The 12485-nt window shown below is 45.9% G+C and overlaps 1 protein-coding gene across 2 annotated transcripts in view; it reads left to right on the top strand.

Moving 5' to 3' along the window:
• LOC111970314 (SLIT-ROBO Rho GTPase-activating protein 3) overlaps positions 1–12235 on the top strand; it is a 79095-nt gene extending 66860 nt beyond the window's left edge. For both annotated transcript variants that reach the window (XM_023996982.2, XM_023996981.2), the window contains exons 17-21: positions 5199–5426; positions 5666–5920; positions 9543–9710; positions 9958–10258; positions 11207–12235. In XM_023996982.2, the coding sequence (XP_023852750.1) occupies positions 5199–5426; positions 5666–5920; positions 9543–9710; positions 9958–10258; positions 11207–11710 (1456 nt within the window). In that variant the 3' untranslated portion in view covers positions 11711–12235. The remainder of the gene's footprint in view (positions 1–5198; positions 5427–5665; positions 5921–9542; positions 9711–9957; positions 10259–11206) is intronic.
• The last annotated feature ends 250 nt before the right edge of the window (positions 12236–12485 follow it).

Below are 12485 nucleotides of genomic sequence, written 5' to 3'. Positions count from 1 at the left end.
TTTAAGTGTTCCCTTTATTTTTTTTAGCAGTGTATTTTACCTTTATTTAACCAGGTAGGCTAGTTGAGAACAAGTTCTCATTTACAACTGTGACCTGGCCAAGATAAAGCAAAGCAGTGCAACACAAACAACAACACAGAGTTGCACATGGAATAAACAAACATACAGTCAATAATACAATATAAAAAGTCTATATACAATATGTGCAAATGAGGTAAGATAAGGGAGGTAAGGCAATAAATACGCCATAGTGGCGAAATAATTACAATATAGCAATTAAACACTGGAGTGATAGATGTGCAGAAGATGAGTGTACAAGTACAGATACTGGGGTGCAAAGAAGCAAAATAAATAAAATAGATAACAGTATGGGGATGAGGTAGTTGGATGGGCTAATTACAGGTGGGCTATGTACAGGTGCAGTGATCTATGAGCTGCTTTGACAGCTGGTGCTTAAAGCTAGTAAGGGAGATGTGAGTCTCCAGCTTCAGTGATTTTTGCAGTTCGTTCCAGTCATTGGCAGCAGAGAACTGGAAGGAAAGGCGGCCAAAGGAGGAATTGGCTTTGGGGGTGACCAGTGAAATATACCTGCTGGAGCGCGTGCTACGGGTGGGTGCTGCTATGGTGACCAGTGAGCTGAGATAAGGTGGTGCTTTACCTAGCAAAGACTTATAGATGACKTGGTGCTAGTGGGTTTGGTGATGAAAATGAAGCGAGGGCTACCCAACGAAATCATACAGGTTACAATGGTGGGTAGTATATGGGGCTTTGGTGGCAAAACGGATGGCACTGTGATAGGCTACATCCAGTTTGCTGAGTAGAGTGTTGGAGGCTATTTTGTAAATTACATCGCCGAAGTCAAGGATCGGTATGATAGTCAGTTTTACGAGAGTATGTTTGGCAGCATGAGTGAAGGATGCTTTGTTGCGAAATAGGAAGCTGATTCTAGATTTAATTTTGGATTGGAGATGTTTAATGTGAGTTTGGAAGGAGAGTTTACAGTCTAACCAGACACCTAGGTATTTGTAGTTGTCCACATATTCTAAGTCAGAACTGTACAGAGTGGTGATGCTGGGTGGGCAGGCAGGTGTGGGCAGCGATCTGTTGAAGAGCATGCAATTAGTTTTACTTGCATTTAAGAGCAGTAGGAGGCCACGGAAGGTTAGTTAACACAGTGTCCAAAGAAAGGCCCGGAATATACAGAATGGTGTCGTCTGCGTTGGATCAGAGAATCACCAGCAGCAAGAGCGATATCATTGATGTATACAGAGAAAAGAGTCAGCCCGAGGATGGAACCCTGTGGTACCCCCATAGAGACTGCCAGAGGTCCGGACAACAGGCCCTCCAATTTGACACACTGAACTCTATCTGAGAAGTAGTTGGTGAACCAGGCGAGGCAGTCATTTGAGAAACCAAGGCTGTTGAGTCTGCCGATAAGAATGTTGATTGACAGAGTCGAAAGCCTTGGCCAGGTCGATGAATACAGCTGGTCGAATCCCACCGTACCTGATCTGTTTGTTAACTTGGACTTTACAGTGTCCCAGAGCTTTTTGGAGTTTGTGCTACAGGATGCAAATTTCTGTTTGAAAAAGATAGCCTTTGCTTTCCTAACTGCCTGTGTATATTGGTTCRTAACATCCCTGAAAAGTTGCATATCGCGGGGGCTATTCGATGCTAATGCAGTACGCCACAGGATGTTTTTGTCAGGTCTGGAGTAAACCAGGGGCTATATCTGTTCCTGGTTCAAATTCTTTTGAATGGGGCATGCTTATTTAAGATTGTGAGGAAAGCACTTTTAAAGAATAACCAGGCATCCTCTACTGACGGAATGAGGTCAATATCCTTCCAGGATACCCGGGCCAGGTCGATTAGAAAGGCCTGCTCTCTGAAGTGTTTTAGGGAGCGTTTGACAGTGATGAGGGGTGGTCGTTTGACCGCAGACACCTAGCGGATGCAGGCAATGAGGCATTGATCGCTGAGATCCTGGTTGAAGACAGCAGAGGTGTATTTGGAGGGCAGGTTGGTTAGGATGATATCTATGAGGGTGCCCGTGTTTACGGATTTGGGGTTGTACCTGGTAGGTTCATTGATATTGAGGGCATCAAGCTTAGATTGTAGGATGGCCGGGGTGTTAAGGTGGTCCCAATTTAGGTCACCTAACAGCACGAGCTCTGAAGAAATATCAAATCAAATTAAATCAAATCAAATTAATTTATATAGCCCTTCGTACATCAGCTGATATCTCAAAGTGCTGTACAGAAACCCAGCCTAAAACCCCAAACAGCAAGCAATGCAGGTGTAGAAGCACGGTGGCTAGGAAAAACTCCCTAGAAAGGCCAAAACCTAGGAAGAAACCTAGAGTGGAACCAGGGGGGTGGCCAGTCCTCTTCTGGCTGTGCCGGGTGGAGATTATAACAGAACATGGCCAAGATGTTCAAATGTTCATAAATGACCAGCATGGTCAAATAATAATATGGTGGCAATTAATTCACATATGGGTTCCAGGGCACAGCTGGGTGCAGATGGTGGTCTATAGCAAGCGGCAACTGTGAGAGACTTGTTTCTGGAAAGGTGGATTTTTAGAAGTAGGAGCTCAAATTGTTTGGGCACAGACAAGGATAGTAAGACAGAGCTTTGCAGGCTATCTCTGCAGTAGATTGCAACTCCGCCCCCTTTGGCAGTTCTATCTGGTCGGAAAATGTTATATTAGGGATGGAAATTTCAGGGTTTTTGGTGGTCTTCCTAAGCCAGGATTCAGACACAGCTAGGACATCCGGGTTGGCAGAGTGTGCTAAACTTAGGGAGGAGGCTTCTAATGTTAACATGCATGAAACCAAGGCTTTTACGGTTACAGAAGTCAACAAATGAAAGCGCCTGGGGAATGGGAGTGGAGCTAGGCACTGCATTGCCTGGATTAACCTCTGCATCACCAGAGGAACAGGGGAGGAGTAGGATAAGGGTACGGCTAATGGCTATAAGAACTGGTCGTCTAGTACGTTCCGGAAAAGAGAGTAAAAGGAGAAGGTTTCTGGGAATAGGTTCAAGGCATAATGTACAGACAAAGTTATGGTAGGATATGAATACAGTGGAGGTAAACCTATGCACTAAGTGACGATGAGAGAGAAATTGTTTCTTGAAACATAATTTAAACCAGGTGAGGTCACCGCATGTGTGGGAGGTGGAATTAAAGGGTTAACTAAGCTATATTGAGCAGGGCTAGAGGCTCTACAGTGAAATAAGGCAATAATTACTTACCAAAACAGCAATGGACAAGGCATTTTGACATTAGGGAGAGGCATGTGTAGCCGAGTAATCATAGGGGTCTAGTGAGTGGCTCGGGCCGGCGACACGGCGATTCAGGCAGCTAGTGGGCCGGGGCAAGCAGTAGGGCCTTAAAGGGACGTCGCGACGGAAGAAAGTCTGTTGTAGCCCCCTCGTGCTGTTACGTCTGCAGACCAGTCGTCGTGAATCAGCAGAGCTTCGTGTGGTAAAGAGGGTCTAGGCCAATTGGTAGAAAAGGTATAGTAGCCAAAGAATTTGTCCGATTTAAGCTAACAGTCCGATATGCTCTAGACAGCTAGCGGMCCGCGGCTAGTAGGCTAGCAGATGGGCATTCAGGGGACGTCGCGACGGAGGAGCTTGTTGATAAACCCCCCTCGGGCGAATTACGTCGGTAGTCCAGTCGTGAAGGGTCGGTGGGGGTCCAGGTCAATTAGCAAAATAGGTATTTTAGCCAAAGGAGTGGCTGATGGACCTCTTCGACTACCCGGGAGAAGGGCCTAGCAAGGCTAGCTCCAGGCTAATTGGTTCTTGCTTCGGGACAGAGACGTTAGCCAGGAGTGGCCACTCGAATAGCAGCTAGCTAGCTGCGATGATCCAGGTGAAAAGGTTCGGAGCTTGCGGTAGGAATCCGGAGATATGGAGAAGAAAAATAAGTCTGATTTGCTCATCGGAAAATGGATGACCATCTAAGTGCCTTGACAACGTGGGGGAAACATCTCCATGGTTGCAGCTATCTCTGAAGATGGTCTGGTAAGACGTAGGCCATTACTTGGATCCTACAACGCTACACACCTCATTGTGTTTCGCAATGAAATTGAGCAGACCGGCATGTCAAGGTGAATGTCATTGCGTGGGACAATGTCAGGTTCCACCATGCAGAGTTGATTCGGGTCCATCACCGATTAGTGACCCTAAACCTGCCCCCATACTCTCCTTTCCTCAACCCTATTGAGGAAAGGTGGAAGGTGGACGATCTCCATCCCCATCCCCATCAGCGTGACACCCTCCTTCTGGCCATGGATGAGGCATGCGACGACATCAATGCAGACCAATGTCAAGCTTGGATTCGCCATGCCAAAGGGTTTTTCCCATGGTGTATGAATAATGAGGATATTCACTGTGATGTTGATATTCAATTTATATTGAAATGCTCAAGACAGGCTTGATGCAAATMAATGGGTACTAAATGTTTTATTTTCATTCATTTAAATTGTTTCATTTAATTTCTTACATTTGATTACAGACACCTACAGTATGTTGCAATTATATATGAAAAATACAAAAAACATTTGCACTAATGAATGACTGTAGAGGACGTCTGGATAGATGTTATTTTGTTGGGTAATACATGTAATTTAGATGTTTATATTACAAACACACATTTCACTGTTCCCCAGGCGCCGAAGATGTGGATATTGATTAAGGCAGCCCTCCGCACCTCTCAGATTCCGAGGGGTTGGGTTAAATGTGGAAGACACATTTCAGTTGAATGCATTCAGTTGTACAACTGACTAGGTATCCACTTTCCCCTTATATTTCTGTAGCTCTCAAAATCCATATATAGTAGACAAACAAGTACAAAATCTCTAGGTTTACCAAACGGTTAAGTGATTAACCGTTAAGCGCAGTTGGGTTAAGTGATGGTCAAATGTATTTAAACAAATGAGAAGAGAATCATATGAACAGTAATGTGAGCGTTGCATTGTGAAAGGCAGTGACTTTATATGAAAGGTATTTCTAGATGAAACAGAGATCAGGTTTGGTGAAAAAGTTACTGTGTGATTTTGTGTGTTGTACCTAGTCAAATGAAAATGTGCATAAAGAAAAAAATCTGCCTTTTGAGTTTTGAACTAAAAGTTGTGAAATTGTACCAAAGTGATAAAAGAAAAACTGTAATTCCCCATGTTTCTCTCCAGTCTATCCCAGTACAGTGATGAGAACATGATGGATCCCTATAACCTGGCTACCTGCTTCGGCCCGACTCTGATGCCCATACCTGATGGACACGATCCTGTGGCATGTCAGACACACGTTAATGAGGTCATCAAGACCATCATCATCCACAACGAGGTCATCTTCCCGAGCCACCGTGAGCTGGATGGACCGGTCTATGAGAAGTGCATGGCTGGAGGAGAGGAGTACTGGTTAGTGATGTTATAGTATACTGGGCCTTGGTTCTGCTTGGATGGGAGAGAAGATGGAGATTAACCAATGTAGAGAAGGGGGTTAGAGGACTGGATCCAGTTCTGTGTTTCAAATGACTTCTCCCTCTTGTTGGGCTAGTTTAGTCCAAAGCACTATACTATGTCCTTCTTTATAATCTGAATCTATCAATCAATGTATGTATCTATCTCCAATATATTATTGTCTCTACACCATTTAGTGACAGTCCCCAGAGTGGGCCAGGTGCCATTGATGAAGTGGACAACGGTACAGGACCTCACACCAGTGATGATGAACTGGAGCAGATTGAGGCCATCGCTAAGTATGACTATGTGGGGCGTACTCCCAGAGAGCTTTCCTTTAAGAAGGGGGCATCACTGCTGCTGTACCTGAGAGCCTCTGATGACTGGTGGGAGGGACGACACAACGGAGTGGACGGACTCATCCCACATCAGTACATTGTGGTTCAGGATATGTAAGTACAATATTTCTGTGTAACTGCTCAAATGCGACATGCCTGTGTTTAGGATAAGCACTTCTATTGTAATCGTCAGTAGACGAGAGACGGACTGTACACCCCGACCATGGGGCCTCCAGGTTATGTGAGTCCATGTCAATAACAGTGAATTGATATGTCAATAGTCAATAATAGTGAACTGTGCCCAAAGTGCATTAGTCTGATACTGTGTTAATGCATCAGTTGGTATACAGTAAACACCAGACAGTATGTTATTGTATCAATTATGCAGTTAGCATTTATAAGCACCAAGCACTTCAAYGCAAATAAATCCCCAATTAGTAATTAAATGAGATGTCCTCTCCTCAGTCTCCTGAATCAACACTTCCTCATGACAAGGATGGAACATTAAGGTCACTCTGTAACTGGTCGTATATCCTTCCGGAACCCTACCTGACAGCCAATCACCATCCATCACTGTGGAGATGGCAGAATTAAACCCTAATTAGGGAAAAGAGACAGGATGCGTCCCAAATTGCACCCTATACCCTTTATAGTTCACTACTTTTGTTTAGAGCTCGTGCACTAGTGCACTAGTCAAAAGTAGTGCACTATAAAGGGAATAGTGTGTAATTTGGGATGCAGGCACACTCATCTCCAACTGATCCTGGTGACCTAAACTAGGATATGCTTAACACCTCGGCCGTCCTACAATCTAAGCTAGATGCCCTCAATCTGATACAAATTATCATGGAACCTACCAGGTACAACCCGAAATCTGTAAACACGGGCACCCTCATAGATATCATCCTAACCAACCTGCCCTTTAAATACACCTCTGCCTGCGTCTGGAATGGGTCTGCAGTTAAACGACCACCCCTCATAACTGTCAAACGCTCCCTAAAACACTTCAGCGAGCAGGCCTTTCTAATCGACCTGGCCCGGGTATCCTGGAAGTTTATTGACCTCATTCCGTCAGTAGAGGATGCCTGGTTATTCTTTAAAAGTGCTTCCCTCACCATCTTAAATAAGCATGCCCCATTCAGAAAACGTTAGAACTAAGAACAGATATAGCCCTTGGTTCACTCCAGACCTGACTGCCCTTGACCAGCACAAAAACATCCTGTGGCGTACTGCATTAGCATCGTATAGCCCCCGCGATATGCAACTTTTCAGAGAGGTTAGGAACAAATATACACAGGCAGTTAGGAAAGCAAAGGCTAGCTTTTTCAAACAGAAATGTGCATCCTGTAGCACAAACMCCCAAAAGTTCTGGGACACTGTAAAGTCAATAAAGAATAAGAGCACCTCCTCCCAGCTGTCCACTGCACTGAGGCTAGGAAACACTGTCACCACTGATAAATCTACGATAATCGAGAATTTCAATGAGCATTTTTCTACGGCTGGCCATGCTTTCCACCTGGCTACCCCTGCCCTGGTCACAGCAACTTGCCCAAGCCTCCCCCATTTCTCCTTCACCCAAATCCAGTGAGCTGATGTTCTGAAAGAGCTGCAAAATCTGGACCCCTACAAATCAGCTGGGCTAGACAATCTGGACCCTCTTTCTAAAATTATCCGCCGCAATTGTTGCAACCCCTATTACTAGCCTGTTCAACCTCTCTTTCGTATGGTCTGAGATCCCTAAAGATTGGAAAGCTGCCGCGGTCATCTCCCTCTTCAAAGGGGAGACACTCTAGACCCAAACTGTTAAAGACCTATATCTATCCTACCCTGCCTTTTATAAAGTCTTCGAAAGAAAAGTTAACAAACAGATCACCAACCATTTCGAATCCCACCGTACCTTCTCCGCTATGCAATCTGGTTTCCGAGATGGTCATGGTTGCACCTCAGCCACGCTCAAGGTCCTAAACGATATCATAACCGCCATCGATTAGAGACAGTACTGTGCAGCTGTATTCATCGACCTGGCCAAGGCTTTCGACTCTGTCAGTCACCGCATTCTTATTGGCAGACTCAACAGCCTTGGTTTCCCAAATGACTGCCTCGCCTGGTTCACCAACTACTTCTCAGATAGAGTTCAGTGTGTCAAATCGGAGGGCGTGTGGTCCGGACCTCTGGCAGTCTCTGTGGGGGTGTCACAGGGTTCATTACTCGGGCCGACTCTTTTCTCTGTATATATCAGTGATGTCGCTCTTGCTGCTGGTGATTCTCTGATCCAACGCAGACGACACCATTCTGTATATTTCAGGCTCTTCTTTGGACACTGTGTTAACTAACCTCCAGACAAGCTTCAATGCCATACAACACTCCTTCCGTGGCCTCCAACTGCTCTTAAATGCAAGTAAAACTAAATTGCGTGCTCTTCAACCGATCYCTGCCCGCACCCACCCGCCCGTCTAGCATCACCACTCTGGACGGTTCTGACTTAGAATATGTGGACAACTACAAATACCTAGGTGTCTGGTTAGACTGTAAACTCTCCTTCCAGACTCACATTAAGCATCTCCAATTCAACATTAAATCTAGAATCGGCTTCCGATTTCGCAACAAAGCATCCTTCACTCATGCTGCCAAAGATACCCTCGTAAAACTGACTATCCTACCGATCCTTGACTTCAGCGATGTCATTTACAAAATAGGATGTAGTCTATCACAGTGCCATCCGTTTTGTCACCAAAGCCCCATATACTACCCACCACTGCAACCTGTATGCTCTCGTTGGCTGGCCCTCACTTCATATTCATCGCCAAACCCACTGGCTCCAGGTCATCTATAAGTCTTTGCTAGGTAAAGCCCCACCTTATCTCAGCTCACTGGTCACCATAGCAGCACCCACCCGTAGCACGCGCTCCAGCAGGTATATTTCACTGGTCACCCCCAAAGRCAACTCCTCCTTTGGCCGCCTTTCCTTCCAGTTCTCTGCTGCAAATGATTGGAACGAATTGCAAAAATCACTGAAGCTGGAGACTGATATCTCCCTCACTAACTTTAAGCATCAGCTGTCAGAACAGCTTACCGATCATTGCACCTGTATATAGCCCATCTGTAAATAGCTCACCCAACTAACTCATCCCCATATTTTTTTATTTATTTTTTTGCACCCCAGTATCTCTATTTGCAGATTCATCTTCTGCACATTTATCACTCCAGTGTTTATTTGCTAAATTGTAATTATTTCGCCACTATGGCCTATTTATTGCCTTGCCTCCCTAATCTTACTACTTTTTCACACACTGTATATAGATTTTTCTATTGTGTTATTGACTGTATGTTTGTTTATCCCATGTGTAACTCTGTGTTTTTTGTGTTGCACTGCTTTGCTCTGTCTTGGCCAGGTCGCGGTTGAGAACTTGTTCTCAACTAGCCTACCTGGTTAAATAAAGGTGAAATAAATAAAAAATCAGGGGCCCGGGGAAACCAAGAAACCGGGGAATGAGTGCTGTACTTGTTAATAATAACTTGAAGAGGTCCAACATCTGGCAGCAGGTGATGAGTTAGATTTTGTTTCCGAAGGATTGTTTGTTGACATGATAATTTCGGATCATCTCTGGTGTAAGGGTATCCAGATGATTTGCAGTGACTCGTTAATGAAATTGTATAATTGTTTATGCATTTGGCCAGCATACAAAGAACTAATGAATAAACCCCCCGTCTGCTCTCTGTCTCTCCGTTAACTCAGGGACGATGCGTTCTCAGACAGGCTGAGTTGGAAGGCTGAGAGTGAGGCCAGTAGTGGACCCCACCAGGAGGACCGAGACCGATCCTCATCCAGGAACCATGACCGCAGCTCCCCCTGCGAACACAGACAACATACCCCTGAACACCACTATGGAGATGCTCTTGAAAGGTGGCTACACATTGACTTTGTGATGATTCATGCTCACAGTTCACAGAATCTGAAGAAATGCAGGTTAACACAGGTTTTCTAGACACATGCAGGATGAGATGTTTTCCTCCATGAAGATGCTACAAAATAATGGTTAATTTAATGTAGTTGTATTGAATGAGCTAGATTTTATTTCTGCACCATGCCTTCTCTCTGTCCTTGATGCTGTCTTGAGAGTCTGTCTGCTCTCTGTGTGGTGGCCTTTCAGGGTGAGGGTTCGTTCAGACGGTGCTGTTATCCCTCACCACAGGAGCACCGCCGACACCCAGAGCCCCACCCGAGGTATGGATACGCCCCCTAGGGTCATGCCACGCCCCTGCAGCCCTCACAAGATGGCTGTCAGCAGGGGCCGCATGGACAGTCCAGAGAAACGCCATCTCAGCACGTTCAGCAACACAGGAAGTATCAACCATCCAGATAGAAAGTGCTTCCGTGATGGCCCCGCCCTCAGACCCTCCCCCGGCTCCACCCGCCACGGTAGCCTTGGCGACCAGAAATCACTGGCAGAGGTGAGAGTCTATGAAGTAAAGAAATAACAAAACACACACCCGGCCTAATGGTGGGGTGCTGACTAACAGAAAATAAACTAACCAATTTAAAAAAGAAGGTTGCACACTCATCTCTCGTTGCTTGTGGATTTATTTAACAAACGTTTTGGCAAAAGAGCAATTATCAGGGTATACAGAGGTGAGAATCTAATCACTGCAATAAAGACTTAACGATTATCAAAGCAATTGATTCAGTGGGTGAAGTCAGGCAAGACCAAACTTCCCTTGTTATTCTTAATATAACTATTTCCTGCCAGTCCAGCCATGCTTGGAGTTGTGCAGTAGAAGAATGAGGATATTCTCCTGTCTGTTGTTCAGAGAGATGGCGAGACAGGCAGACAGACAGAAAAGACCGACAGACAGAGGGAGAAATATTTCCAGTATAGTTTATGGATCCCAGCCAGTACTCAGAGGGACAAAGTCAGGCAGCAGTGGGAAGGACATCTGAGAGAGATGCCCACATTGCCCTCTGTCTCTCATCTCCTAATTACTGTTCAGTCTGTTAGCTGCTGCTAGCTCCACATTTTAAATATGGCTCCCTTTGTGTGCTTCATTAGAGAGAGAATATTGGAACCATTTGTGAAGTGTTCATTTGTCCATTTGTCCCTGCTTTCAAGAAGAAACAGTTTGGTTTTTATTGGGAGGACTTGGTATGTCAGTATTTTGTTTGAGGATGAACAATAAGAGCAGATGTTTGAATGGGCCATTCTTTTTTCTATAGGTGTGTGTGTGTGTTGTGTGTGTGTGTGTGTGTGTGTGTGTGTGTGTGGTGTGTGTGTTGTGTGTGGTGTGTGTTGTTGTGTGTGTGTGTGTGTGTGTGGAATTGTCATCATCTACTACCATGGACAGCCAAGATGGAGTGTGTTGCAGGATGGATTAATATCAGTGGTGAAACTGTGTTTATTACAGGACATAGAGAAGACCATGAACACCGCCCTGCATGAGCTGTCTGAGCTGGAGCGGCAGAACGTGGCCAAGCATGCCCCCGACGTGGTCCTGGACACCTTGGAGCCCCTGAAGCAGCAGCACCTCTCCTCCCGTGGGTCCAGACCCCCCTCTGAGCCCCCTGGCAGCCCCCTCCACACCAACACCATGGCCATCCGGGACCCTGACGCCGCCCTGCGCCGTAGCAGCAGTTCCTCGTCCTCCGAGACCATGAGCACCTTCAAACCGGCCCTGACTGCACGGAGGCCTAGCGCCCCCCTCAGGCCGCCTCCGGTCAGACCGCTCCGGCCTGCTCCCATCCACCTGGGACATGGCCAGGGACAGGGGCAGCACAGGTCTAGTAGTTCCAGCTCCTCAGGCCTGGGTAGTCCAGCATCTATCACCCCCACAGACAGGGTGTTCCCCAAGGCTCCGTCCCCGTCCCCCTCCACTTCCTCCTCGTCCTCAGACAAACAGGGTCACATGTAGCCTGGCTAAGCAGGCTGCTGCAGTCACAGAAAGAGCCCAGGAACTATTGAGACAACTGACTGAGCAGGCTGCAGCACACAGCCACAGGTCAGGATAGGTATACAGTAGTAAGAATGGAGTAAGCTGCAGCCATAGCCCTGTATAGGAGCTATAGTAGGAACTGACTGGACAGGGCACAATCTGATCACAGCCACAGCCCAAGAGATACAGTACAGAAGGAAGTGATTATGCAGAGCACCGACTGACTGCTCATAATCAGCATCTTCTTCATTTCCTTCTGGAAGTGACAACTGACACATTGAGACCTTGTCTCTGTGGGAACAATATCGACCATTAACTAGTAGGAGGTTGGATTCAACATGTAGGATGAAGGCTGATTAATTGGTTTATTGACAGCTGAACGTCCACCAGTATTAACTGTCTGCTTGTCAATTGAGATTATGAATCACTCAGAAGAAACATGAACTGTACTATGATAATCATTATAAAGGATGTTTCTACTCCCTCCATGTGGCACAGAACAAACCTGATCAAAGGGATACACTGGATAACGCTTTGTTTACTGTTATAGCCATCTGTGGTTGTAGCCTGCTACTTTGTCTGAATAACAAACCATCTCAAACAGAAGTTTGGTGTTTTTGAGCTGGTAGTCTAAGACTAGCGCCTTCTTCGTCTGCAGATAGGACGACTTAATACAATCTCTTGATCTGTCTCTCTCTCGCTCTCTCTTTCTGTCTCACTCTCTCTATCTCTCTCTCTCTATCTCTCTTCCCCA

The sequence above is a fragment of the Salvelinus sp. IW2-2015 genome, linkage group LG11, assembly GCF_002910315.2.
Source record: "Salvelinus sp. IW2-2015 linkage group LG11, ASM291031v2, whole genome shotgun sequence".
NCBI classification, from domain to species: domain Eukaryota; kingdom Metazoa; phylum Chordata; class Actinopteri; order Salmoniformes; family Salmonidae; genus Salvelinus; species Salvelinus sp. IW2-2015.
The sequence above is the reverse complement of the archived record's forward strand: the minus strand, read 5'-3'. Positions and strand labels throughout refer to the sequence as shown.